The 11,722-nt window shown below is 36.3% G+C and overlaps 1 protein-coding gene across 1 annotated transcript; it reads right to left on the reverse strand.

The window, feature by feature from the left end:
- Positions 1–7,722: 7,722 nt before the first annotated feature.
- On the reverse strand, positions 7,723–10,426 carry LOC139773755 (F-box/LRR-repeat protein 4-like). The gene is made up of 7 exons (XM_071708460.1): positions 10,181–10,426; positions 9,951–10,062; positions 9,400–9,856; positions 9,100–9,301; positions 8,624–8,984; positions 8,233–8,542; positions 7,723–8,080 (listed from the first exon to the last, which is right to left on the reverse strand). Exons 1-7 carry the CDS (start codon positions 10,424–10,426, stop codon positions 7,765–7,767), a joined length of 2,004 nt encoding a protein of 667 aa, XP_071564561.1. The 3' UTR covers positions 7,723–7,764.
- Positions 10,427–11,722: the final 1,296 nt, after the last annotated feature.

Genomic DNA, 11,722 nt, shown 5'->3' on the forward strand with positions numbered 1-11,722 from the left:
GATTGGAACATTCGGAACCTTCGAGATCTTGTCATTTTCCTCCCGCCCCTCCCGGAAACAGTGGCACGTGACGAGAGCCGATTGGCCGTTGCATCAGCTTTTCTCGCCGTGCGTTGTCGCGACCGTTGTGTTGAGAATTAACACTGAGTCCGAGGACAATAATTACAGCCAATAGTGCCCGTCTACAATAGGTGTTTTATGTTAAAGCGGCGAGCACACACTTCTGCACAACGCATAATGCGTAAACATAAGAAAATTGATTGGTCCATACACATGTGCATAAGGAAATAGACCAATCAATTTTCTTATGCTTACGCATTATGCGTTGTGCAGAAGTGTGTGCTCCCCGCTTAAAGGCCATCGCACACAAAATTGCATAGGCTGCATAAGCATAGCATAAAGGTGCGATTTCACGATGACGCTCGACGCTGGATTCGAGCGTCAAATCTGGTCACGTGATAGATTCAGAGGGACGCGAAATATAACCTAACCTGTTATAAATATTTATAACCTAACCTGTTATAAATATAATATAACCTAACTGGATTGGCTGAAATGAGCGTCGAGTGTCAAAGCTAAACACAGTTTAGCTTTTTGACGCTCGAATCCAGCGTCGAGCGTCATCGTGAAATCGCACCTTAAGACTGCTGGACCAATGAGCATCTTATGTAAATCAATATGGCGACTTTATGCTGGATGCTCATTCGTTTAGCGGTCTTATGCTACGCTTATGCTAAGCTATGCATTTTGTGTGCGATGGCCTTTAGACTCCATAGACGCGGCAACGCCGTGCGGCATAGGGCGTTATCCAATCAACAAATTTTGATTTTGCCGCAGATTAACGCAGACCACTTGCGGCAGCCTTCTGATTGGTCAACGCACTCTGCCGCACGGCGTTGTCGCGTCCATGGATCAGCGACATAGGTTGCGATCCACTTGACGCTACAAATGCTTCGAAGCATTCCTCTTCTCTTTTCTTTCAATGAAGAAAGAAGGAGAAGAAGAACGCTCCAAAGCATTTGTAGCGTCAAGTGGACCGCAGCCTTAAGGCTATAATACACAAAATGCATAGCGTAGCATAAGCATAGCACAAGACCGCTGGACCAATGAGCATCCAGCATAATGTCGCCATATTAATTTACGTAAAATGCTCATTGGTCCAGCGGTCTTATGCTATGCTTATGCGACGTTATGCATTTTGTGTGTGACGGCCTTTAAGGTCTATCCAGACAAACTTGCATAGGTACATAACCATATGCATAAAGAAACGGATTGGTCTATTTCCTTATGCACATGCATATGGACCAATCAATTCTCTTATGCTTATGTTTATGCGCTATGCAAGTTTGTCTGGATTGACCTTAAGGCCCGGTGTCCACGATGCAAGAACTGTGTTCAAGTTTCGGTTTAAGCCAATGAAACTGCTACTTTTCTGTAAGAGCTGCAAGTTGATTGGCTTAAACCGAAACTTGGACACAGTTCTTGCATCGTGGACACCGGGCATAAGGCCCGGTCTACAATGAGTGTTGTAAGTCGTAAGTCGTAAGAATTGGCCTATCACAGTTCATTATTCTTCGACCGCAAGGAGAATAATGGACTGTGATTGGTCAATTCTTACGACTCACGACTTACAACACCCATTGTAGACCGGGCATAAGAGTCGTAAGTCGTGAGTCGTAAGAAATTGACAAATCACAATCGAATTTGAGGAGAATAATCGACTGTGGGCGGTATTCATAGCTGAATCTTATATCTAAGATCGTCTTAATGCGGGGTCTACAATGGGAGTCGCAAAGTCGTGAGTCGCAAGAATTGACCAATCACAGTCGATTATTCTCCTCAAATTCGATTGTGATTGGTCAATTCTTGCGACTCACGACTTTGCGACTCGCATTGTAGACCCCGCATAAGTCTAGTCAAAGGCAGTCTTAAAACTCCGTCCAGACAATCAAATGACCGTATTAACAACTTAAGACATTATTTAAAACGGTCTTGAAATAAGATCTGACTACTACTGCGTTCGGCAATACAAATCTGAGGCGTCGGAGTGCTCTTTTACCTCGCAAATCGTTCGGCATTAGGGGAGACCGGGGCTAAAAGGTCAACGGGGTTGAAGCGTCAAATCAAATATCTCGGAACCTGTATATTGTGTGAACTCGCTATTAACATTGTAAACGCTGCTTATGGTACCCATGTGACCAACGGAGTTTCGGCAGGTTACCTGCCGTATTATGATTTTTACGAAGGCAAACGTGTTTTCGGAAGGTGAAAGTTACATTTTCTGCGCGTGGAAATTTTGTAATATCTGCAATAATATTTGCTCTCCAAATCTCGAGGTACGTGATTATAAAGAGTAATGCATGCTGAACACGAATCCAGTGTAGTTTTTTCATTATCGTTGATGTCTAATATTTCGTGGGCGATCAAACCTGAAACTTGTGTTTGGGGCTAATCGGTCAGTAAGCAGTCCAGATGCATTTCCAAGGCATTTCCGGGCATTTCCAGGCTCATTGCATATGGAATATGGATGAGACGGGAATTACAACCGTTCAGACACCGAATAGAGTCATCGGACGTCGAGGAGTGAAACAAGTCGGGCGAGTGACTTCTGCGGAAAGAGGAACCCTCGTAACTATTTTTTAATAATGTTTCGCATAAAAATTTTAAATAAATTTTTATATTTTTCTCTTAAAAAACAATTATTAAAATGTATCCTATCATTTTTCAGGATTAGATGTACGTATATGTATTGAAAATGCAGTGTGACGTTTAAACCCCGGCATTTTTGAGATTTCAATTTTTCCACCGTTGTCGTTTTTGCTCTATACCGGTTAAACAAAGCGACGTAGACAAAAATTTCCTATATAAATTTTGTAGCTAAAGGTTTACTCTTTACAGTGGTATACCACATTTAACTAAAATTATTTATTTTTTTGTTAAAAATCGGCACCGAAAAAAAACTGACCTTTTAGCCCCGGTCTCCCCTACCTATAATGCCGAACGATTTGCGAGGTAAAAGAGCACTCCGACGCCTCAGATTTGTATTGCCGAACGCAGTATTATGAATACCGGCCTATAATTAGTCAATTTCTTACAACTCACGACTTACGACTCACATTGTAGACCCCGCGTAAGCCTTAAAAAATTGTTCAATCACAGTTGAATTTGAGGAGAATAATTGACTGTGATTGGTCAATTTCTTAGGGCTTTAGGGCTTAAAACACCTATTGTAGATGGGGACTTACAGGGGACACGACACGACCAATCGGGATCGAGAGACCTTCGTTTCTCAAGCCTTGTGTACACGATACTAGAAATCGGTCCGAGTTTCGGTTTAAGCCAATCAACTTGCAGTTCTTACAGAAAAGCAGCAGTTTCATTGGCTTAAGCTTTGTGTACACGATACTTGAAATCGGTCCAAGTTTCGGTTTAAGCCAATGAAACTGCTGCTTTTCTGTAAGAGCTGCAAGTTGATTGGCTTAAACCGAAACTCGGACCGATTTCTAGTATCGTGTACGTGTACACAAGGCTTAATAAAGATTCAGAAATAAAAAATTTAGTTTTCTTTAAAGCAGAGGGACTAGGTATATGTGACAAAAGTAATAGAAAAAATAATCTTTCCTACCTTCAGGATTTCCAGTAGGCAACAAAAAATTTAAATCCGCAAATAATCTCAAGTGATCTCAAATGATTGCAAGTAATGCAATCGTTGCCAGTGACAATAGGTTATGAATGCTATTCTTTATTGCAATCCTAACCCCACCGTGCATACCGTTACATATATTGCGCTTTCACACATTCGTACATGCAAAGTACCTCAATCACATGGCGCGTATTTAGCAATACGCTTAAATATTAACAACCAATCAAAAATCACTTTAGTATTTCTGCTCTGTTGTACAACAGAAGGCCTGATCTGTCATTGGTCAGGATTGTTACGCTTTACGCGAAATTTAACGCAATACGCTCCATGTGAATTGGGTACTTTTTAAATAGCGTAAGTTTTGGCACATTACTAGAATACGCAGGTTACGCGTACGCTGGCGTACGCATCTTACGCCGCATGTGAAGGCAGCCTCAGTATGCATAACAAATATCACACCGCAAGTCCAGATCAATCGCTGAAATTTTGCATTTGTCACTAGAAATACAACTTCGTTTTTCGCGTTATGCCAGTATTTCTTAATATCTGATGTTTGTAACAGATATTTCAATAAAACCTCCGGAGCACGAAACCCAGGCGTGCCTGCACGATGTGCCAGTTGCTCTGGTCCTTTTAAACATGCCATGCACACTTTAGGTTTCCCGAAGCAAGGGCATTTGTTATTCGTATCTCTTTTAGCGGTAAAATCAGGTTGGAGGCTTACTAGCCCAGTCATTTTAGGTTTTCTGTGCAAAAAAATTAGAAACTACTTTTTTTTAAATCGCTTTATTTCGTTGTTTTAAATAACATATTAAAAATAGAGAACGATATCGGGTGTGCTAAAAAAGTTATTCAAGGTCAAAGGTCACGAAAATCAGTTTTTTGCGAAAATCTCGTTTTGTATGGCTCGGAGATCAATTAAGGTGGTTACAAAAAAGAAAGATCATGAAATTCTCTACAAAAATGGTTCTATTCATTTTTCACGTACGATGAACCGTTTGCGAAATACAAAGTGACAAATGTGTACGTCGAGCGTTGTATCCATTTCCGCACCACTTTTGAGATAAGATACAAGGCGCGTTTTTTTTTACATGGTGTCCCCAGTAGGCCTAATCCATGTCAAATGTAAAAAAATTACGTTTTATCATCTTTGTTATACTTATCATTTAAAAAAATTAATTATTAACCCATTGGCTGTGTAAGAGAATTTTACTATTTGGGCCAAAAGTGTGTTGAAAAAAAATTTATCGGATTATTATGAAACTTGATACCCTTATGTTTTTTGGGTCTTTGAATCCGAATATGATGTCAGATTTACAAAATTCAAAATGGCGGGTCCAATATAGCGGATCAAAATTACAAAAAATGGTCTGATTTTCATGAAATTTGGTACCCTTATGTTTTTTGGGTCTCTGAATCCGAATATAATGTCAGATTTTCAAAATTCAAAATGGCGGATCCAATATGGCGGATCAAAATTACAAAAAATTGTCTAATTTTCATGAAATTTGGTACCCTTATGTTTTTTGGGTCTCTGAATCCGAATGACATCAAAATTAAAAAATGGCGGGTCCAATATGGCGGATCAAAATTACAAAAAATAGACGGAATTTTATTATTATTATTTTGAATTTTGAAAATCTGACATCATATTCGAATTCAGAGACCCAAAAAACATAAGGGTACCAAATTTTATGAAAATCAGACCATTTTTTGTAATTTTGATCCGCCATATTGGATCCGCCATTTTGAATTTTGTACATCTGACTTCGGATTCGTAATCAGCGACCCCAGAAACCCCCGAGTAACAAGTTTCAAGCAAATTCAGAAAGTTTTACTTTGTTTTTTCTACGTTGCGGCTATAGCCGTCATACACACTCTTGGCCACTTTTGTTTTTGCGGCTATAGCCGTCATACACAGTCAACGAGTTAATTTTCATTTTTTAATTTTTTCTATTTTTTTTATTTTTTCATTTAATCTTTATCTTTATCATTTAAAAAAATTACGTTTCATCATCTTTTTCATGAATGTCATGTATTTCTATTTCATCAATATGTTCTTCTAGTTCTACATCTTCGTTATCTTTATCATCTTCACTCGTGTTTGTTAATAAAAGATCAGTAGGATCAATCTCATCATACTCAGTGGAATAATTATCGGACATATTAGCAGCAGAAGCTTCAGGCATGGCATTAAGACATGATTGTCCATGACAGTTGCCGCATACAATGGAGCAAGATAATCCGATTTTCCTGCATCCGCAGTTTGTACCGCATCCTTTTGTACAATTGCAAAAAATAGTATTAAGAATACTGTCCGGCGCAGGTGGTAACAACGTTGTAACGGGCTCCAAAATATTGTTATTTAAGAGATCCAGCCCCACTGTTGTGGATCTATATCTTTTCCCAGCCATGTTTGGACCTGGTAATATACACAGTACAGGTGTTGTTGAGCTGCTGCAGTTGTAGGTGGAAGCGATTGTAATTTTACAGCAATATTGAATGTAGTCGATTTCGCAAAACTCAAGTACCGATAGTTATCAAGAGATATGTTTCCGACTTAGGAGCTCCATACATTGCCAAAATTATCCGTACTCCATTCTCAAATATAAGTTGTTGAGAGCAATTTTCTTGTTGAAAAACTTCTGCAGCTTGATATTAATCAGGACGATTTTCAAAGATTTTCATTGTTTTAAGTTTTCTTTTAGAAAATAGAGCAGAAGTGCTATCACATCCGGTTATTGCATGTAGCAATAAAATATGTTGCTTACAATGAGGATATTTGTCAAAGCTTGAAGAATTATAAAATTGCGTCTTGACCTTTACCTTGCCTGGTTTCATGAAAAATAATTGTTGCTGTGAATTACTATGCCCTATGAGAAGAACCAAAAGATCAATGTCCTCGCCTACTACGACAGTGGTGTTAACGATTGATTCTTCCATTGCTGTTTCACTAATTAACACATCTGCATCATCACGAGCTTGTTTTGTTGCAATGTTGACGTTTTTGAATGTGTCCATACGTAACGTTTACTATAGAAAATGCGCGCAGATGCGCGTTACGGAACGTGGCCAAGGTTACTATACTTCTCATATTTTATACCTCCAGTAAGTCGGCTCCCCTACTTTCACTTTCTTAATTTTTCTCTATGCGAATCGTTTGTTGGTCATTAATGTAATTATTATTAGCAAAATAAATTTTAGTGTAAAGTTAGCTTTACGCGCCTTGTATCTTACCTCAAAGGTGGTGCGGAAATGGATACAACGCTCGACGTACACATTCGTCACTTTGTATTTCGCAAACGGTTCATCGTACGTGAAAAATGAATAGAACCATTTTTGTAGATAATTTTATGATCTTTCTTTTTTGTAACCACCTTAATTGATCTCCGAGCCATACAAAACGAGATTTTCGCAAAAAACTGATTTTCGTGACCTTTGACCTTGAATAACTTTTTTAGCACATCCGATATCGTTCTCTATTTTTAATATGTTATTTAAAACAACGAAATAAAGCGATTAAAAAAAAAGTAGTTTCTAATTTTTTTGCACAGAAGCTATATTTTCGTCTAAAATGACTGGGCTATACGTTATTCTAAAACAATGAATTGCAGCAAGAGATAAGAAACGATTATTTTAACGCATGACCACGTATAAAAAACATTACTTTACTTCATTAGGTCTCTTTCGCTTTGTACCGAATGTTTCAATATTTGCTTCGCTCATTTTTCTCAGTTTCTCCACCTGGCACTCTTGTGCGAGGCCAAAGTCCACTAGCAAATATCTAAACAAAAATTGTATTGGATTGTAGAGCGCCAGACTCGTAATCTGAGGAACCAGGTTCGAGTCCACTAGAGCCATGTAACATGGAAAGTTTTTTCCGAAAAACTGCGCTCTCCGTGCAAGATAGGCTTTTGTGCGGAGCAAATAACTGAGCTCCGTCTTTCGGAAAGAGACGTTAAGCCGTTGGTCCAAAGGGTTAAGTGAGAGGAGAAAGGGTAGTATTGGATGAGAATGGAATAAACGGTTGGGAACGTCCCTACAAAACGCCTTGCAACCCTGAGGGGAGTCAATAAACGTATTTATCTTTTTTTTTTATTAAACAAAAACTATTTCAATTATCAGTAGAATGTATAGACGGACACGTGCGGATATCTTTCCTTCCATTGATTAATTGGGATCAATTGAACCAATGGACTTCTATTACAGGCTATGAAATAAAACTCCTGCAGTTTAGGACATTGTTTCAAAATAACGGAATAATTATCAGGTATATCAAGTTCCGAGTAAACAAGATATAACTTTTTTAAGTTTTTGCACTGCGCTAGTAATTCCAACTGGTGATCAGTGAGGACAGCATGGGACAAATAAACTTCTTGTAAGTTTTGATAAGAAAAAAGTAATCTAAATAAGCTGTCATCAACTGGGCATTTGGGTCTGTAACAAAAATAATGTAATTAGTACAGTACTTTAATTGCAAAGAGAAAATTCATTTAACTTTTCCAAGATGCTCGCAAAAGAAGCAAACAAATTTCAATAAAGAAGACAATAATGTGTGTTTTAAAAGAAAATGTAGCACACACACTTACAGATAAAGTTGCACTTTTTGTAAATTCTTGCAGTTAGCGAGAGCATTAATACTCTGAGATGTAAGATCACATGCGTCCAGTGAATCTATTACTTCCAAGTCACGACACGAATTTCCCAACTCTATTAGAACTGCATCGTTTATACAGTTTGCCGATAACTGACGCATCCGTTGATTATTTCGCAGTATTTTGCAAAGACGTTCGCTTCTTATATCAGTACAAGAAAGGTTTAAATGTTCCAAATTATTTAGCCCCTCGAGATACGAAAATCCTTCGTCGTCTAGTTTGTAAGAATAACTTAGATCCAATTCTAAGAAAAATTTGTATTACAAATTGTTATACAATTTACCAATAATCTTGACAATTATATACATATACTATATGCATATACCTTTCAAATTTTTGCATGTCTCTGAAGTTTTAAGTAGGACAGGATTTAAGTCGATGAAACCGTAATTTTTTCTTAATCTTAAATGCGTTAAACGCCTGCCGCAATTATCAAGAAAGTTTACGAAATTATTAACATCAAAGTTGCATTCTGTAAGATCTAATTGTTGCAAATATTTACATCTAGGTGTAAAATAATAAAATATATCGCGCATACGTTTGTCACATTTAATATATTGCATGTTCAAACGTGTATAGAGTAGAGGATCCCGTGTTAAAATATCAAAGCGTCTATTATTTACTTCATTCATGCGGCATAATGTTACCACATCCAAGTATTTAAATATTGTTAGTAGTATTTCATTCTGTAAAGATAAAATATAATTAATATAATACGAAATAAATACTTTAATACTTAAAGTACGAAATGTCATTGTAATAAATATTGTGATGAGAAATAGACTTCTCAGAATACTTTACAGGAAGCGCAGATAAACTGCAACGTGATAGCTCATTGGATTCATCCAATGAGAGTTCCACTCTCTTGGCACAATTCGAATTACTTTTCAATAAAATACGACGCGGATATCTCTGATCAAGAGGTTGCTCATAACCAAGGATTACCTCCTGAGATACCTTTTTGTGCTTCAAATTATTCTTATAAGAAACCCTTCTTATATCGCTGCAAATATTATCGGAACAAATTAATTTTTAAATTAATTTTTATTATTAACAGAAAAAATGGATTCAAATATTATTTAATGTCGATGATAATAATACCTTTTACAAATAACACAGTATTTGGAAAAATTCTGTTGCAGATAAACTATATCTAAGTGTGCACTTTTTGAATCTGTTGTTAAATTATGAACATCGTCATGGTATGGAGAGTACATGCAGTTAATTTCTTTGAACAGATTAGTTAAACTCTCGTTAGGATTTCTAGATAGGATCAATTCTGATGTACCGATGAGCATCACAGCATCTAGCTTTGTGTAAGAGACCTGTGAACTTTTCTTAAATACTAGTTTGAGCATTTTGGTTTTAAAGTTACACGGATGCGACAACGGTGGAGAAAATAATCTTGATTTCGGGGGTACAATCTGAGACGATTCATCCCACAACTGAATCCAGTGATTATTGGAATCTTGAGCCGAAATTTGAATTACGCTTCCAGGATTACATATTTCGTAAATACAGACTCTGATTGGATATACAGCTTCATGAAACTCGATATCTTTAAATAGAAAATATTATTATATTTACTCTCTTCTCAGCAAAAGCGTATCTTCCTTAACAATATCTTATTTATCGATTTAAATATTACATACCAATATATCTTTCTTCGCTCGCCATGCCAAAATCCAAGTCATAAGCAATGGGCCTCGTGAAATTTCCGTTTTGCCACGGAGATATTGAAACACCAGTACCATCCTTTGTCCCCTATATTAGAAAATCAAAATTGTCAAATAGTAGAAAATCTTGTAACACATAATATATAGCGATTACTTATTTGTACAGGACTATAACAGAGATAGGTAGTACCAGAAAATACACGTACCTCGGGATAAAAAAAAGGAATTGGTGGTAAATGAAATAGTTGTCCGTAATTTTGAAATTTGGGTGGCCCAATTATGTCAGGGGCAGTATGGAATACGCTAAGACTCCTGTGGTCCACGGCAGCAAATCTTTTCTTCACAAATTGATAGATGAAGTCAACACTATCCTCTTCTCTTACGGATACTCTGCCGACATAGGGATATCGACTATAACTCTCGCAATATGAAGATTTATTGTGGGTTGTCATATTGTCTTTCTAAAAGACAAAAAATATAAAGAATAATAATCCTTTCTTTTTTAGCATATGCTAAAATGCATTATAATATCATATATATTTACTAGATTTTTCGCCCGCGCTTCGCGCAGGCTCAAAATCTATTCCCCTCTCCCCAAACTCACTCATTAATTAAGAGCACCAATAGAACCCCGTTTTTCTTTAAACTACTTCATTTATTCAGAAAATTATTAAAAGATGAGTATTATTATTAAACAAATGTTGTTCATCAATACTTATTTAAAAAATTTTTAAACCGGTTTTCAACGTTGTGTGTTTTCTAATTTCCGCCAATTTTAAGATATTGGGCCTTTTTTTTGTTTCTCGTTGGAGGTAAGTGAGGTACGTGAGGTAAGTAAGTTTCTAACATAGAGTGAGTCTATTCACGAAAGAAGACAATTTTTTATTAATCATACTATAATATAAAACGTAAGTAAAATCTGTTAAAGGTAAAAAACATGATCAAAATCATACTATAAAAAAATTTATAAATCAGACTCTCTCTCTCTCTCTCTCTCTCTCTCTCTCTCTCTCTCTCTTTCTTATAATGTGCGAATATCCTTCTTTTTCTTAAGAATGAAATAAATATAAAAACATACATTTTTTTAAGAAATTCGAAATCTCTTTTTTATTAGCAATGTTTCTAATTCTATTCTCTTTATTTCTTTCTTATAATATGCGAATATCCTTCTTTTTTATGAGAAACGGAAGTCAATAGTATAATGAAATAAAAAAGAAATTAATATTTAAGATACATACCTTTTTTCTCCCTCTCTCTCTCTTTCTCTCTTCCCTTCTCTCTCTCTCTCTCTTTCTTATGATGTGCGAACATCCTTCTTTTTCTTAAGAAACGGAAAGACAGAAAGTCAATTAATGAAATAAAAAGGAAATAAAACAAAGAGATGGAGAGATTGAAAGACGTAAATTTTTTGAAATATAAATTTGATATTTAAGATACATATCTTTTTTCTTTGTATCTCTCTCTCTTTCTCTCTCTCTCTCTCTCTCTCTCTCTCTCTCTTTCTCTTTCTTTCTTTCTTACAATGTGCGAATATCCTCTTAATCGCTTTCTCTCTTTCTTATAATGTGCGAATATTTTCTTAATTGCTCGCGACAGTCACGAATTGAAGTGACTGATTTATCAGTTTTGACATATAATATGTGAAAGCAGCAACTTCATAACATAATTCACTTAAAATTGCTCGACCTATGAACAATATCATTTGTTAATTTGTTTAATTTATTTATTTCTATTTATTTCTATTTATT

This window comes from Temnothorax nylanderi, unplaced genomic scaffold (genome assembly GCF_030848795.1).
Source record: "Temnothorax nylanderi isolate EJ_2023f unplaced genomic scaffold, tnyl_v1.0 TNYL_tig0068_pilon, whole genome shotgun sequence".
Taxonomy (NCBI): Eukaryota; Metazoa; Arthropoda; class Insecta; order Hymenoptera; family Formicidae; genus Temnothorax; species Temnothorax nylanderi.

Bases quoted from the DNA above. Each gene is read 5' to 3' on its own strand.
- LOC139773755 (XM_071708460.1), bottom strand. From the start codon at position 10,426: ATGACAACCCACAATAAATCTTCATATTGCGAGAGTTATAGTCGATAT. The intron at 10,063-10,180 runs GTACGTGTATTT...TTTCTAATATAG, and splicing joins TTCCTTTTTTTTATCCCGAG to GGGACAAAGGATGGTACTGG. The intron at 8,985-9,099 runs GTAAAGTATTCT...TTATCTTTACAG, and splicing joins GCAGTTTATCTGCGCTTCCT to AATGAAATACTACTAACAAT.